Source organism: Haemaphysalis longicornis, unplaced genomic scaffold, assembly GCF_048455015.1.
Source record: "Haemaphysalis longicornis isolate Haplotype H1 unplaced genomic scaffold, Haemaphysalis longicornis Haplotype H1 scaffold_43, whole genome shotgun sequence".
Taxonomy (NCBI): domain Eukaryota; kingdom Metazoa; phylum Arthropoda; class Arachnida; order Ixodida; family Ixodidae; genus Haemaphysalis; species Haemaphysalis longicornis.
In genome coordinates this window covers 557,964-575,371 of record NW_027526371.1, presented here as the reverse complement: position 1 = coordinate 575,371, position 17,408 = coordinate 557,964, and the positions used below count along the sequence as shown (strand labels likewise).

At 46.8% G+C, this 17,408-nt stretch overlaps 1 protein-coding gene and 2 pseudogenes across 1 annotated transcript in view; 1 reads left to right on the top strand and 2 right to left on the bottom strand.

Annotated features, from left to right (window-relative positions):
• LOC144137648 (uncharacterized) overlaps positions 1-16,248 on the top strand; it is an 87,119-nt gene extending 70,871 nt beyond the window's left edge. Inside the window, exons 7-8 of the mRNA XM_077669587.1 lie at positions 9,253-9,283; positions 16,081-16,248. Of these exons, the coding sequence (XP_077525713.1) occupies positions 9,253-9,283; positions 16,081-16,103 (54 nt within the window). The 3' untranslated portion in view covers positions 16,104-16,248. The remainder of the gene's footprint in view (positions 1-9,252; positions 9,284-16,080) is intronic.
• On the bottom strand, positions 228-920 carry LOC144137647 (uncharacterized; annotated as a pseudogene).
• Positions 1,159-3,482, bottom strand: LOC144137643 (uncharacterized; annotated as a pseudogene).
• Positions 16,249-17,408: the final 1,160 nt, after the last annotated feature.

Here is a 17,408-nt window from a genome sequence, read left to right as displayed (position 1 = left end):
CGAGTGAAGCTGCGCTCGAGCTTATTTGAGCAGTAGATGCAGTTTCCCGCGTCTTCAAAGCAATAAAAACACTTTCGTGAGGTTGTAAGCATTTATTGTTCGCTTGTCGGTGGCCAAATAGCCTACGAAAACGCTTAGACAAACTCAAAAATGGCACAAATTACAATATCGCACAAACATTAAAAATGTATGCGACAGTATAACTAAATTGCGCACTGCGGGGAGACTCACTGGTGTTTGAAGATGATCATTCTGGAAAGAACGGGCCTGACGCTGTCCTGGATGATCTCACCGTTTCTTTCTTTTGTCATGTGGTGGATGCGGATTTTAACATATAGCTCTGCAACTTTTTTGCACGAGCTGCACATATGATTGTCAAGTGGATCAAGGTCAAGTATGTGCTGCTCTAGCATCTGAAACCATTTTTCCTCTATGTACAGTCGTAGCAGTTCCAAAACGAGAAGCTTTGGCTGAAAGTTGACTGCTTATACTGTTTCACACTCAATCTGTAGCCCCCGCAGCCCCTTTTCAACTGCTTCATACAAGTCAACAACATCCTTGGACGGGGACACGAGCCCATCTCTGTATTTCTGCTCAACTAGAGGAGCTGGCGCATCTGAGTACAATGCTGCAATGAAATCTTCGTATGTTGTTGTCTTGCGCACTTGGCGTGCACCGAAGCCTGCGATATAATGCACCACCGCAACAACTACGGCAGAAAGGTTTTCGGGGTTCGTTTAGTCGTGGCCGTCATGAGGCTCCAAGATCGAGGACCTGCGCATGTCCGTGAGCGTGCTCGCTGCGTCTACCTGGGCGACAACAGTAGTGGTGTTCAGGATAGAATCCATGTCTTTGGTGCAGTTTCCCAAAATAGAAGACGTCTCTTCTGTTTGCACCAGCAAACGCTTGTATTCTGCCATGAACTAGGCATCGGTTGGGTTGTTGTTATACCCGCATCGGCCGCGACCACATCCGAAGTTCTCAGCGTGATCCTGACCCAGTTTGCGCGTCAACAAGTACTTCAGCTTACCTTGGCCAACAAGCTCGTCGAACATTTTTCAGTGCTAGCCATGCAGGTCAGGAAGCCTACAAAGGCAGTTTTTTCAAGCCTTCTAAAATTGGTCGTCTAGCCGGATCTCTCAACCCCTTTATATGCGCTTAGGAGTCGGCGAAGAATGGCTTCCAGCAGGCTGCGTTCTGCTTCCGCCGAAGAGCCTTGTAGGACCTTGCAAAATGGTTCCTGGAATTCAAGAGGTTGAACAGGTGATCGAAGACCCTCACGAACTTAGATGTTGCACTGGTGCCCCGGAACTGGGGTAGCTTCAGCACGTTTTCACAGAAGTCCAAAGCGTCGGCAATGGAGGAACTGAATGCTTGCACACCATACCGCACCTTCATTTTTTGTTTTTCCCATAGCACGTGGACTTTCCTAAGTTTGTTGCCCAGCCGCTTCCCTTCGGAAAGCTGCAATGCCTCCAATGCCACTATGTAGGGCCCACTTGCTTTCCTTCATCGTCAACAATGTTGCTTAAATTTGCCAAGGAATTGCAGATAATCCTCATCATGTGGCAGGCATCTAAGATAACGTAAACATTCTTAGCATTATCAGCCGGGATCACAAAGCTAGTAGACATTTGCTCACAATCAACGCAAAGTTGAACACCTGAACACCTGGCCATAGTGAAATTCGACGATTCTCCGTCAAACGTAAGAAAGACAACTTCAGCTTTCATTGACGCAAGCTCTCAATGCACTGTACAGCCAGATCCGTCCTCTCTGCTCCTGTGAGGGAGTCGATTAAGAAGTGTCCAAATGGCATCTTAAATCTTGATTGATTGATTGATTGATTGTAGGTTTTAACGCGCCGACGCAGCGCAGGCGATGAGGTGCGCCGTAGTGGAGGGCTCCGGATTAATTTTGACCACCTGGGGATCTTTATCGTGCGCCGAAATCTCGTACACATGGGCGTTTTTGCTTTTCGCCTCCATCAGAAAAGCGGCCGCCGCGGCCGGGAATCGAACCCGCGACCTCGTGCTCAGCAGCGCAACGCCTTAGCCACTGAGCCACCGCGGCGGGTGCATTCTAAATCTGACGTTGACGGCAACGATCATGAATACACACGCATTTGCTGCTTCGGGAAGACTGTCATCGTCAAGCCCAGTTCCGAAGTGAACATACCCTACCACCTTATCCCGAACTAACTCTACGTGTTTCCAGGTGGCCATGTCGTCTAAAATGAGATCGCCGTAGAAGGGCTCCTCACGTGCTTCTGCAAACTTCTCAAGGAATGCAAATGCTAAAACTGTGAAGCCAGGAGCTCCTAGACTGACTTGTACCAGCCCCGGAATGTTCATTGTGAAGGGAGGGTCTCGTTGAACTTGGATCGTACGTACTCGTACGCGGCTGGCTAAAAAATGTAAAGTCAGTGCAAATGCTCGCAGCTCATGTGGGTACTTGCCCTTCTGTTCATTGCATGCCCTGCAAAGTGGTGCCTGAATGTCATCTGAGAAAACATGTGTAAACACATGCGTACTTTCTTCTAACAAAAGTCTTCGCTCTTTGATTTCTTTGATGATTTCTTGAGGGGTTTGATTTCTCTAATCCCGCCTTCGTTTAGTTTGCTGCAGTTTTTTACCTTCTTCTTTAACTGCGTTATCTCTTCTTGTGAAGCAAGGACCTTGTCTTTGTAGAACTGTTTGGTGCGCGAGTCCTCAGAAAGATCTTCAGTTCCAGGCAGGTCGCAAAACCCAGAACGCTCAGAACAAGGCAGGGACGGGAAATCTCGAGACTTGGGGTCGGGACGCTTCGGTTTGACCTGAAATTGGAACCATACGTTTTCTCAGACAAGTTAAAAAGGCAGCAAGCGCAATAACTAATAAAACGTTACATCGATGCTGTGGATTCAACATTTAGGCTACACATTTTCTTCGGAGAAATAATAGATGGATTAAGTAACAACATTTTCATAGTCGTGCACGAAAAGTCGTGTGCCAGCAAAAAAAGACATGGTACCCACTCTGGTGTAAATTTCGATTCACCGATTGTATCTTTCTATGTTACTTGATCACCAGTTAGCAACAGCTACTCCTCCACCGTAAACCAATTCTCGCCCCACAAAAAATACCATGCATACGCGTACCAATATTTTGTGGAACAAATAATTATGTAGTGTCATAACGCCACAAACGTAATGCACGCTAAACATTTCGCTTCTCGTTCAACGATGCCGTTAATACTTACAGGTTTCTGCAGATAAGGCGGAAAAGCTTGAAACACCATGGGCATACTTCCCACCCGCAGTCGCGTCGTTTGCCCAGTGCGGTCGAAGCACGGGTGGTCTTCATCCTAAATAAGCCACATTTCACGGCGACTGCCTGCTCCCAAAGACTCTGCACCTCTGAATTCTTCAGAAACGTGTCAAGAAATATACGAAAATCAACTGCGGCGCACATACAGGCACTGACATTTTGCTGCTCTTTCATGCGTGGGCGTGCAAGCAAACTACACTGCGGTTGAAATGACCGCGAGTAGCTCAACTGAACACGCTATCATGTGTTGTGAAGCGACAACCTTTTTTCAGGCTCTTTATATATACGTAGGCAACGCAGGAGGCAACCATTATCCAAGAGAAAGGCTTGAACTCACTTAAAATTTCCAGCAGAACAGCGTGCACCAGCAAAGAAGCATTGAGGCGATACGCCGGCAGCGTGCTTTCTGCCTCCGGCAAGATGGCGGCCGCTGGCGTCACCTGGCGGGCGCCGCTTCCACTCCAGCAAATCTTTATATCCTTCTTGGGAGCGCATCGCGAACTCTTCGGTGACCTTGATAAGGTTTTTCTATCGGAAGTCATCGAGGCGCTTCTGACAGCATGCCGTACCGTTCACCGTACCCCTACAGCCTACCGCACGCAGTGCAACGGCCTAACCGAACCGAGCGCTTCAACCGTGCACTTGGCGATGTGCTGGCTATGTATGTGGCATCAAATCATTCTGACTGGGACGCCCTGCTTCCATTCGTCGCATATGCATATAATACCGTACCACAGTCCACAACCAGCTGTTCTCCCTTTTTCCTTTTGCACGGGTGTGAGACCTCCTGCCCCATCGACACGATTCTTCTCGGCCACGCCGATGGCTACCACCCTGAAGGGTCAGATACAGTTGTAGTAAATATAAATACCCCAGAAAGTGAAGGTGAACACAGTCGCCCAGATAGACGAATTGGTAAGGCATTCGAGATCTAATCGAAAGGCGTGGGTTTGGTCCCCACTCTGGGAGTGTTTTTCTTTCTTTCTTTCTTTCTCACGTAATAAAAAAATAATGTAACATATATAACGGTAAAAAATAGTCTAACCATTCCCTTATGCCTTCTTTGGCGTTGTAGACTGCCGGCGTTTCTTTCTATATATATATATATATATATATATATCAAGGTTGCAGTCGTCATTGCCAGTGCTATTCGGCTGTTTCCGAGATATTTAATTGTGCCGAATGACGTGTGTTTGTCATGTTTCTTTAATGCAGTGCTAAATAGGCGGCAATATAAATCGAGAAAAAATCCGCCGTTTTTCCGGGAGCGGGAGTCGAACCCACATCTCCGCATAACGCGTGCGGTGCGTTAACCAATTACGCTACCCCGCAGCGGCTCCCCTCCCGACTTTTACCGGGGGGGTTTATATTTGCAAGTGTTCTGAGGCCGGTCAACTAGCGCCACCCCTGGACTACCGCGGGAGACGTAGAACGTCTTTTTTCCCAGCGGCCGCCACGTAAGACGTGGTCGGACGTTGGGGTTAGCAATTGGCATATCCGAACTGCTGGAGCCAGAGTCCTCGTAATGCATGTAGCAGAACAGAAAGATACGGGACGAGGGACTCAGTAAGGACACATATCAAGGTTGCAGTCGTCATTGCCAGTGCTATTCGGCTGTTTCCGAGATATTTAATTGTGCCGAATGACGTGTGTTTGTCATGTTTTAAGTGCGAATGCACTTCTTAAGCGACCCTGAACCTGCGTCCACCGGCGATGTCCGCATAGCATACCCACGTGGGGGATTGGCCAGGAATCTCCTCGTCTTCCTTGGCAACGGGGGGAGATGGGCGCGCGCTGCCTGGGCGCTGACATGGCACATACCCACGTGGGGGATTGGCCAGGAATCGGGCGTGAGAAGGGCTAATGCACCCGTTTAAAGGAGTACTGACACGAAATTTCAAAGCTGAGATCCGCTCTAGCAATCAAGTACAACGACAACACAAATAGGTGTCTGTGAATAAATGCATCTTTCTTTCTTTGTAGTTGTGTGTGTGTGTGTGTGATCTCTCTTTCGCGAACATTACCGAACCGCGCAAAAACAACTCGTGCATTCGCACTTTCACATTGTTCCCCTCGGGGAAATGCGGGGAATTTTTCTTTAATACAGTGCTAAATAGGCGAAAATATAAGTCGAGAAAAAATCCGCCGTTTTTCCGGGAGCGGGAGTCGAGCCAACATCTCCGCATAACGCGTGCGGTGCGTTATGACGACGACAAGGAGGAGGAACGCGCGTCAGTGATCCCGGAGGTTGGAACGAAAATGGCTGAAAGCCAAGCGGCGAAACAGGGCGCGGTCAGTAGAAACTACCCCTTGAGACACCTGGGCCAACTTGAGCAGGACCGTCGCTACCCTCTGTGAAGGCGCGAGAGCTTCTTTGGGCAATGTCATCGCGGCACTGGTGCGCGTATTGTTGACGCTCCATTCCGGCCGTTGGGTGCTGCCGTTCCTGCTATTTGAGCCGCTAGAGTCACATCGCGACGTAGCGTGAGCTGACTTGCTTATGGGGTATTGCTCTCTGACCTTCCGAAGTGTGAGACTATGTTGTGTACCTCCGAACTGTTGACTGTCCCTTCTGTGCGACCCAAACCCGTCCTGTCCATAACGTGCCACCGTCTGCTGTCTTGTGCTTGTCCTTCATGCTGTCAAAAAAATTGGGCCCATCTCCCCGCGAGGGGGACTCGAGTAAATGCGTCGCATAGGGGGTGGGTGTATTGCGTTAACGTTTAGTGTTTGGGGAGTTGGTAGTAGTGAATGCGTTGTATCAGCAGCTTCTTGACGTAGTTTGAATGAGTCAAGGATATAAGGCTCGTTCGTAGCCTCCCATTCTGTGTCGGCTTTGTGGCACAGTGGGTAGAGCACCAAGTACATTGCGTTCCGCCCGCAGGGTCGAGGGATCGAAACCAGGCGCCGGATAGTATTTTTTTATATAGTGTAGGGGGAGGGGTGCAGACTACGACTACGGAGGTCAACGCGCGTGACATCGTGAGTTACTGAAATGCTCTGCAATTAATAGATTCTTCGACGTGTTAAACCGCGTTCGACTCTGCTGCGTTGTGCGTGGCCAGTCATAACAATGCCATCACATAGCGAGGTCATTTGGTCGTTATTGGCCTGAGCGGCATCACCCGTTCTCTCTTGATCTGATCCGATTGGCCCGAGATAAGAGATCTCTTCACGGTAGGTGGCGGTGGAAATACTGCACTTCGACGACCACTGCCTCTGTTAGGCAGCCCACCTCTACGACTGACTAGTTTGGAATTCGCACCTGAGGAACTAACAATGCCCACTGAGTGAAAGCAACGTCAGTGGTAGCGGGTCGCACTTCCCGCCACCAGGTTACGTGCAAACGGGCCTAAGTGAGTGGCTTTGTATCCTGACATTGCCAGCTGCCTGCAAATCTTGGAATCACTGCCTGACTTTGAGGCTTTATTATTTTGTCGTTTAAGAGCTCCCACTTGTTAGGCCGATACCGCACTGAATATCCGGTATTTTGCCAGGGGTGTCAAATTTTTCAGGTGGAACTTTGCAATTCTCAGCATTTGAAGTTCCTCACCTGTGGACTCGGTCTTCGGCTTCGACTTTTCTGACCATACAACTCCACTACATCTCAACCCACTCATGTATCCTCATCATGATCCCGCGTTTACGTCGCCATCCGCCGGCCTGTTTAAGCAGTTTAGCGCCACCGATTTAGATTCAGCACAGCGGACGAACCTTCTGGCTCTAGTACAAATGTTCTCTTCCCCTTTTGACTGCAAGGAAGCTCTGTCAAGCAGGATGGCGACGGTCGCGCAACAAATACAGTAGCTGACCGATTTTTCAGACCTGGCGGGGAACAAAAATAGTCCGAATCAAAGAGCAGTAAGAAAAATCCACGAGCCGCAATAACAAAGTTTATTTCATTTAAACGGGACTGAATAGGTCGCGAATGCGTTTTCTTGAATTCCTCGTTCGTGTAAGGACGTCTACTTTCATCCCTGCAAGCGTCAGCATTTCTTCGTAAACATCCCAATCTTTGGGATTGTACATAGAGTTTACAGGCTGTGGGGTGAACCCAGTCAACCCCATTCACCACAATGGCTACCGATAAATTAAGAGAACAACATGCACGACGCGCGACACTGGACAAAACTGAGGATGATGTTGCCTATAGCCCGCGTCACTTGCTGCCTAAAAATTGTGGTGTCTTAAAAAAACTGGCCGCGTATGAACTGTTTCTGGCTTTTGAGATTGCTACCGCAGACTACATGCAGAATTATGGCCTACACGATCAAAGTGTGTTACCCGGCGGGAGTCAATCCCTATCTAATTCAAAGGAAGCCAGGTGGTTTACGATTCAATGTGGCGTCGTCCTGGAGTCGCACCATGTTTCTGTCGCGGAAAAGTCGGTCAGAAAAATTGAACTATATAATTAATTATTTATTTTTACCCTTACGGCTTGCAAGAAGCGTTATAGAGGGAAGGGGCTACATAGATAGTGGAATACAATGCACGTAAAAAAGGAAACTCAAAGAAATAAACCAACAGAAAGAAGGCATGAGCCAAGACACGCATGTTACGGTACAGTAAAAAGCATAAAGTGAATATGGTCAAAAACTGAAAAACACACTGCTAAGCAACAATGCAAGTATAGTGTGAACATAAGCAGGAACTCCCAAGTAGATCACTGTGCATAAATTCTGAGCTGATTTTAATGCGTGCGCTTTCACGCCACCAACATTAAGGGAAAAAAAAGATAAGCAGATAAGGCGTAGGGGTGTACGTTTTATATTGCCGCGAACCATACATTGGGTTTGTTTATTTGTGTTTTGCTTTTACCGCCCGGCTGCGCCGGTCTGTGTTATTTCTGCGCCAAGAGAAGCGCGTGTTCCATTCTTTCTTTCTGTGCCGCATGTGTTATCTGTTGTGATAGGGAGAGCATTCCGATCTAACGTGAACAGCCCAGAATAATCTTCTTGGATCTACTATGTTCTCGATGCGAATCGACGTTTCGAGAACCACGCGCGCCAAAAGATAAAAAGCCTGCAGTGCGGACGCCGGGGCATTCGATTCGACGACACTCGCCTGTGCAAGTCACTTTGTTGACCGCTGCTTCGCCGCCTCTGTATTCTTTTGAGTTGTTAGGGGAGCACAAGTTCGCTCTAATAAACGTGTTTCTCATTCAAGACAACTGCATCGTCCTTGTCTTCGTGACAATATAACGCTTGTAATTGCAACACCAGAAAGATGATTGTCTGTGATAGTAACCGATGAGGCAGGCAGGTAATTCCAATCACCGAACGTCTTCGGAATAAATCAGCTACTGTATGTTGTAGTGCGCTGTATTATGTTGTATTATTGAACTGTATTATAAAGTGCTTTCAAGAAATTTAGAAGTGATTCCATCAGTGCCACAGGAAGATGGTCGCTGAAGTCCCTTAACGATTGTTTTAATCCCAGCATAGTCAAAAGCAAAAAAAAATCCATGGGGGGAAATGGGTGGGGGAGGGAAAGGATTACGAGAAATTAACGAAGTGTTGAATGAGCGGGTAAACGTTTCATTAAGTAGGGATGCGCAGTGATGATTACAAATTTGCTCACCGGAGCTGTTAACAAGGGTTATAAAGGTATTGTTCTTACTCGTTACAACGTTCCAAAAGCTCTTAGAATTGGTTTTAACGATTGACAGAAGGGTTGATGAAAAAAGACAAATTTCGCGTTCTTGAGAGCGTTAGAATAAACTTTAACTGCGCGCTTGTACGCTGTCCATCGAGTGGCACTTGGGGATTTTTTGGCTGCCCGAAAAAACAGGCGTTTCTTATTAGATAAACGCTTAAGGAACTTATTGTATCACGGAGAGTTAGAGGATTGAAGTACTCTTCTTAGTGGAATGTATCTATTTATCAGATCCATAACTTTTGCTTTGAAAGAGGCCCAAATTTCTTCAATCGTTAACTTATTGCAGGTCAGCAAGAAAGTGCTGGAAAATACGAAAGGTCAGCGTTTATGTCATCAAAATTGCCCTTGTTGTAATCCCTGATATACTTCGCGTTCTTGCGAGCACGGGTGGCAGGAACAGATATGGTGGAATGCAATGCGTCATGATCACTGAGGCCAGGAACGTGCGTAACTGGTCACGCGATATCGGGACGTGACGTGAGGATAAGATCAAGCAAGGATGACGTTGATTCTGTTACACGTGTGGGATGTTGAACGGTCTGACACAGCGTGAAATATGAGCAATCATTAAGAAAAGAAGTAGTTTCAGTTGACGTGGACTTTGAAACGAAATAAAGTTGTCCCAGGTCAAAGCATTAAAATTGAAATCTCCGAGGAAAAAGATGCGTACACCGGGGAATTGTACTGAAAGTTGATTTAGACAGTCATGAATGTTTTCGCAGAAATTATTGGTGGACCAAGGCGGCCAAAACATGCACGGAAAATAAGTTTTCTGGAGGACATTTTTATACAGCCGCATATAATTTTAAAATTGCAAGCAAGCGACACTGAAAAACAGTCAAATGTATCTATAACCGCAATTAGTACACCACCAACAATGCTTCCTTCGCGGTCGTTTCGAAAGACGGTGGATGTTCTCTTGGAATGAAACAATGCAGAGGTAGTTATTTTCTCGGAGAGCCAGGTCTCAGTAAGTAAAATGATGTCAGCTTCGCAATCATTAATTAGGGCATTTAGGCTGTCTGTTTTGATAAAGACTACGTATGTTAGAGAAGAGTATGGGCACTTCTAACGTTACGCCGCCACCCCTCGGACATCCCTATGTATTTGTCAAGAAAATACGGCCACAGCGAGTTGCTCCTGGGCACGAAATATCTACATTTCTGAAGTCCCTCTCACCACTCGTCGGGTGACTTGCATCATTATTCTGGTCGTATGGGTAATATTGGTTACCAATAAGACATTTTTTGTGTTTTAACTTGACTATGCTTTTAAGGTTTCACCATATGCAACAAGCTTTTTGCGCTTTGCGCGCAAGTCGTGTTGCAGCGCAAAAATGTAAACTAATGCTGACATCTGAATCATCGATTGATGATCACTTAACAAAAACAAGTTTATTAATTTTGTTAGCACAAAACTTAACAATGATAGGCCGGTTTCTATCAGGAGCAAATCTGTCAATTCTATGTGCACGGGTAATGTTACGAGTTGGAATGTCAAACTGGAGCTTTTCGGCAGCAAAAGCAATAATATCCTTCACTGAATCTTGCCATGGTTCTGATTTGCTCTCCGTAATTCCATAAAAAACAAAGTTGACTCGCCGAGATCGATCCTCGGCGTGATCCAAACGTGATTTAAGGGTTGCATCTTGTTTTTCCATGCGCTGTAAAACTTGACGTGTTTCGTCTGTGACAAGCTTCCAGCTATCTTAGGCGGCGGATTGAGGTTCAAGGGCTTGCAATCGTTTGTTCATATCAGCTCTACAGTTAAAAATTGATTCCCGTGCATCTTTCAGTTTAGTGATAGCCTGCGACGTTTTGGTTTGGTTCTCCTCAATGCGTATTTTCCTCGATGCCACCGTACATTAACAACAACACGTCACGTAATGGGTCAAACATTGTTCCAGGGCATGGAAGCACGGCAAGAAACCCATTGTCTGACTTTAAACAGTGAATAATTACACAGGGTTGACCAACCTGCTCAAAGAAGACGAGTCGTGAATTGTTGGCCATTCCAGTCATGCCTCCATGCCCACTTACGAGTGAGCACGCAAACCTAGCTTTTTAATGTTCGGACGGAAAGATGGCCGATGTCGCTACGGCTGCGCAGCCGAAGACGGGGAACAGGTGCGCAGACTCGGCAGTGTTCGGAGAGTCCAGCGACGCTCCGCAGATAGGCACGGCTAGTAGGTAATGCCTTAGCAGGCTGGGCCCATGGTCCAAGCGTGTTGCAGGGTACCGTAACGATACACGTAAGGAGACCTTGGATCTGCGCAAAGAAGACGAGTCGTGAATTGTTGGCCATTCCTGTCGTGCCTCCATGCCCACCTAAACATTTTGCTTTATTTCGTCCGAAATATCTGTTGTTCATATACATTACTCCTGTGGGACAGCTGGTGCTTAATCGGGAATGCCCAAAATATCCAGCTAGTCCAAATGTTTGGAGTCCGAAAACACTGTCGGCAACTGTAGACATATGTACCCAGAAGCCTTTGTGGCAGCGACCATTCCAGGTGTCTGCGCCGCAACGCATCGTTATTATTCAGCATGTCAATAACATGGCCCGACGTGGCATCATCCAAACAGCGTAAAGCCCTTGGTCATCGCCTGTGGGGCTCCTGGCAAAAAAAGATTGGTCGTTACTATCTAGTTTGCAGTATAGCATCCTCAAGAAGATTATTAGAAAAGGCATTTACCCGCTACATCCTAAGCGCCGATGCCATAAAATATTTGCACAGTGCCAAATTTTTCTCCAGCCTTGCTTTACGCTCCAAGTATTGACAGGTGCCCGTCGCTGAATTTCACAAACCAAAAGCAGCGTTTGTGACCCCTGATTGGCTGTATGAAGTCACTGTGATGTAATTTGGTCTCTGGAAAACGCCCGCCACCTGTCTCAAGTACTTAGATGAGGTCTTAGTTTTCTTCCCTGATGTAGAAAATCTTCTTATCCGTGTTCATAAAATCTCAAATATTGACCATTATCGCTCATGTAGTGTCAAGGAAGGGCGTGTTACCCGACCAATACAATCTCCGAGCTGTGGGTGACCTTCCTAATTCAGCGTCAATGAAAACTCCTATTTACACCCAGGTAATTCAAGATCGGCACTTCTCTAACGTATCTGTGATTTGCGAGGTGGCTCGGGCAAGTGATTGTCGTAGGCCCAAATTCACTGCCGAAGAGAGGCATTTGGCGATGGTACGCGCAAGACGCAAGAGCTGCTTTGCGGCGTCCCAGCTTCATCACAGCAGGACGTTTTCCTTACGCAGTTGCACAACACACCGTGAACACAAGTTCGTGCAAAAGCGGAAATGTTTCGATGAATGGGAAGCTGCAACAAAACATTGTTTTTCTTTGAAGTCTAAGAAGCACAAGTTTGAGTCTGCAGAATGAGGCACGCAGCCGCACGAATTAGGCGGGGCTTGTGGGAGGGTGCAGTGTGTATGATAGGTGCTGGGCGTGTAAGTGAGAACTGCGGGAAGTGCAGTGCTGAGTGCGAACCTTCGGCGGGCGATAGAGGGTTGGCCACAGCATGGGCGGACCAGGGAAGGTTACTTGGGTTAGCGTATTTGCTAGGGAGTTGCCGTTCATGCCAGCATGGCCCGGATCATAAACCCACGGCACTACGATTGGGACGCCCTCACCACAGCCCATACTGACGTACGCGGCGTTGGTCTTGCGGCGGTGCTTGCTCAACGCCAGTCTAGTTACAAAGACTACGTGGTTGACTATGCTAGCCAAACTGGCACTTAAGCTTAGCAGTACATTCGTTCTCCGAAAAAAGGGCTTAGCGTTCGTCTTTGCCCTTGCCAAATGCCTTCCTTATCTCTACAATGTAATCACTGAATATCGCGCGTTATGCTGGCTGTCACTTCTCGAAGATCCCGTGGGACGCCTTACTCGATAAGCTCTCCGCCTGCAAGAATATTATATTCGAATTATTCATAGAATTGGCCACACACACTATGATGAGACGCGCTCCCCCGCTGCCGTCTGATGGCGTACCCGGCACGTCTCACCAGACCGGATTAGCTCGTGTTGACCCTGAACTTTGGCGACATGGCGTATCGATTGCCGCCATCCTCAAATTTCTGTCCACTCCATCGACCGCTAATCAGCGTAGAGGCTTTCGACGCCAAGCCCCGCCATCTTCTTCGCCGTACTGGCTGACCTTCTCTACCACCGCAATTACACGCGCTTACGGTCACAAGTGGCTTATTGTGATTCCCCGCAGTTGACGTGAAAATATCTGTGCTCTCCACCCTTCTTATACCTAAAGTGCTCACGCCGGAGTTCCTAAAACGTATAAACGGTTCCGTAAATGATATTCAGGCGTGACACGCCACCAATGAGCCCTAACTGTTCGCGTTTATGAGGTACAACCTCAAGCGTTACTGGGGCTTTGTTTGCTTTTCTCCACTACATCTACCAATGTAAAAAACGCTAGCCCACCTAACAGGCGTTTATGTTACTCCCACCGGCTTTACATGCCAAAATATGCCTTTTTAACAGCGTCCCGTGTGAGGTGATCCGGATGTAAACAGGCCTACTTTACTGAATAAGATAGTTGCATATTTTGATATTTGCATATATATTGATAGTTGCATATTGATAGTTGGTCCTACAAACTCGTGCATGCAAAGAATGGTTAAGCCGTACGTTTGTGGTGCAGTCTAGGTTGCAGAATATTACAGGTATGTAAATAAATATCCTGAAAATATTCTTAAAATTACAAGGAACTCGAACACTGGCTGTATGACGGGGTAAAAAAACGTCACAGCTGCCCACCTGCTAAGGAGGCTAAACATACGTACTGCACAAAAAAATCGGCTGGCTTGGTGTCCGGTCAGAACTTTTATTGTCTGAAAAATAAAACCATGTAATCCGAGAACAACCAAAAAGGCATTCAGGCCAAAAGCTGCGGTCCGCGTCTGTAGCAACGAGACACTGGAGGTTTTGGGGGGAGGGAGAGTAGTTGATAAAATAGCGTCCCATCGGTTTCCGCGCTTCAATTGGACATCTGTTGGTCGACTCGAGGAATAACGGAAAAAAGTCCCTGAAGAAGAAACAAACCAGATAATGGTTCTAGCAAAATTGCGGTGCCAGTTGATCATAAAATAATTGTATGCATTCGCTAGTTGCAAAAGGTTGATTGATTAATTGCAGGGTTTGACGCGCCGACGGAACGCAGGCGATGAGGCGCGCCGTAGTGAAGGGCTCCGGAATAATTTTGACCACCTGGGGATCTTTACGTGCGCTCAAATCTTGTACACACGGGTGTTTTTGCTTTTTGCCTCTATCAGAAAAGCGGCCGCCGCGGCGTTAATCGAACCCGCGACTTCATGTAGTTGCCAAGGGTGCTTTCAAAGACCGATATCTTATAATATTAACAAAACGTAACACTTCATATAATAAGATTTTAAAACAAAACATTACCAAAACATAGTCCGGGAAGACGCAAGTCCTATCACCCCAACCTTTCTGTACATACATAACACCTCACTGCCTGCTCGTGTGCATGTTGAGCGTATTGAAAAAGGATATCCTAATATTCTACACTCGTTCCGCAGGGTAGATGCCGTGTAAGCTTTCCTTGTTAAATACCTCAGGCGGTATCTAGAGTTCGTCAACTAGTGAGCACTAACAGGCATGAGGACTAGGGCTTTATGAAATTCCGCAACAGCGAAACAGCCAGTAGTTGAGAACTCCAGCGAGGGTTCTTTATCATTTGTTTTTTTCGCGATGAAAAAAAACAACACTCCCTGGAGCATTGAAGAATAGATGTGGCAAGGCGGCTTTGTGTTTCCCCTCAGTGACGTCTCCAGGCTTTGAGGACACGCGGGGAAGCGATTCATGAAAGCAAATCTTCAAACCTGCAAAGTGTTGGGTGACCATACTAGTTACCAATTATATTTTAAGTGCGTCACCCGTTACTATTTTGTAGCTGTGTGAACACACTACTAAATTAACAAAATCTAATGCTTATTTGCAAAGCCACTAGTTGGAACGCGTTACTGCCGACGCTGCTCACGTCGTCGCGAAAAAATATAATACTCACCTTTGAGGCAATTCAAAATGTCTATTGGAATGAGTACATCGTGGGGAGGCTTTGATTACACGTGCGCTTATGAACATTGCACTGAAAAGGCCATGACAGGAAAAAGGTAAAGACGCAGTTACTTCAAAGGTTATTATCGGCTGAGCACTTCGTAAATAAAAAATGTGTTTGCCGTATTTCGAAAATGGAGTAACGCAATACTTTTCTACCACAGAGGTCAAAATTTGTATTCTGTGCTTTTAAGATGAAATTACCTAGGAGACCAACGGCGCTCAGAATAAAACGCACGCACTATTGACTTTTGTTCTCCTACAACACATTTAAAACTTGTGCTCGAAGACGAATGTGCTTCAACGTGGCCCAAGGCGTAGTGATTCTTGTTTCTATTTCGAAATATCGCAACATAGGGGCATCCCCGCTTGTGAAAAGTGGTTATTTTGCAAAAAGTCATTCCTGACTCGAAGCATGCCCGTGCACACGCACGCATTGCACTTCCCAATCGGTAGGCATTTGTAAAGGTAATATTATACTTATATTGCTAAATTTGCTCACAGAGTGTGTATGAAAAAAAACCCGGCGTGGTGGGTCAGTGGCTAAGGCGTTGTGCTGCTGAACACTAGGATGCGGGTTCGATTCCCGGCCGCGGTGGCCGCTTTCCTGATGGAGGCGAAGAGCGAAAATTCCCGTGTGTATGAGATGTCGGCCACGTTAAAGATCCACTGGTGGTCGAAATTAACCCTGGCGCCCTCCACTACGGCGCGCCTCAACGATTGCTTTGCGTCGGCGTGTTAAACCCTACAAAAAAATCAAATCAAGAGTCTACAAAAAACCACATAGTAGGCGCATTTTCTATAAAAGTGACAAATGGTTTAATAGCATTGGTTACCGCAACAAATATTTTTTCAGATGCAGCTGAAAGTAGAGCAGAAGAACGCAAAATTGTCAAATTGGTTGGAATTCGTCTTACAATAACGAGCGTTAAAACGTCGAACACGGAGAGATGAGTATTTTTTTCGGAAAAACATAATGTGACTCTCAATTTCTTGTTTTCTTTTTCAGCACATCGTAAACTTAACACATAGCGTTAATGGAACCTGTACTAAAGTTGATGACGCTGTAGTCTGCAAAGAAAAGACTGCTCCAATGAGGCCACCAAGCTGCTAGTGGGTATCTACAGTACGGCGAAGTTAAATAAACAATTACCGAGTTGGGAAAAGACATACAGCAAAATTTAGGGAATTAAAACTTTCTTAACCGAATTTATTTTCTGGTTGTCATTTTATATCTCATTTTCCTAATCCTGTGTGTTTGCCCTGGGGGCGCTATTCCAGAAGACCCGATATTGTTTTGTTCTTCTTTCTTTTGGGAAAAGAAAGAGAAAGAGTTGAAAAAGCTAACCAAAGGGCCAATTCACTATTTGACCGCCATAAGCTTACTGCACACCCTCAAGTCAAGGAGTCAAATAACGTACCGCCTAATGTGTGCACTAGGAGTACTCATCGATGTGCAAAGCAAACATAAATATAACTGACCCAATTTCTTACGTTCTTCTACTAGAGGTTTACTTTTTCTCTTCCCACATTTTGTTTTCGCACTGTACCAGACCGAAATGGCCCCTCGCACTACATGATCATGCCTGCCACATGCGTTTCGCTTGTACCCCGCCAACACTTCACTCCCGCAATTTTCTAGTTATAGCTTTTAAGGTAATGACGTTCGTGGACACTAGGCAACCCATTGCTATTTCTCGTGCAAACAGTCACCAAATCTGGGTTGTTGGGCATCATCAACGTCGATATTGTTGTCTCAATATTTATCGTCCTGACTGGGCTTTTCAGTACCCGCCGGGGTGCGTCACTTGCCATGGCGTGGTGGTGCTGAGCCCAAGGACGCAGCTTCAATCCCGGCCGCGAAGGCTGGGCTGGCGCCTCACAGCTCAGGTGTTGCTTGGGTGTTAAAACATGCAATCATCAATCACGGGTTTTCGAGGCGATAGTTTGAAGTTTCGGTTGGCGGGAGCGTCATGCCGCATAAAAGCGATATCAAAGGTGTACGTTTTGGGCTTTTCACTCGCTATTTTGCCTTCCCGGAAGCTCGGAGGGGTTGATTTTAGATGCGGAGTACCACCGCACAGTGTCGTCCCGCGTCCGTGCGCGTAGAATTTACAATCGCAAAAAATCACACAGGCACCGACAGGATTCCAGCCTTTGTCTGGTAGACGAGACAGAGTTAGTGTCAGTCGTCTTACCCACTGGGCTACGACCGTGAGCGAGTACCCGAGAGTCAAACGGCTTACACCCTCGCCTGTAACGGTGCGGAGTACCTTAGGACCTCCCAGTGTCCATCCGCGTCCATGCGTGCGCACATCCCCATCAAGCGACAATCAA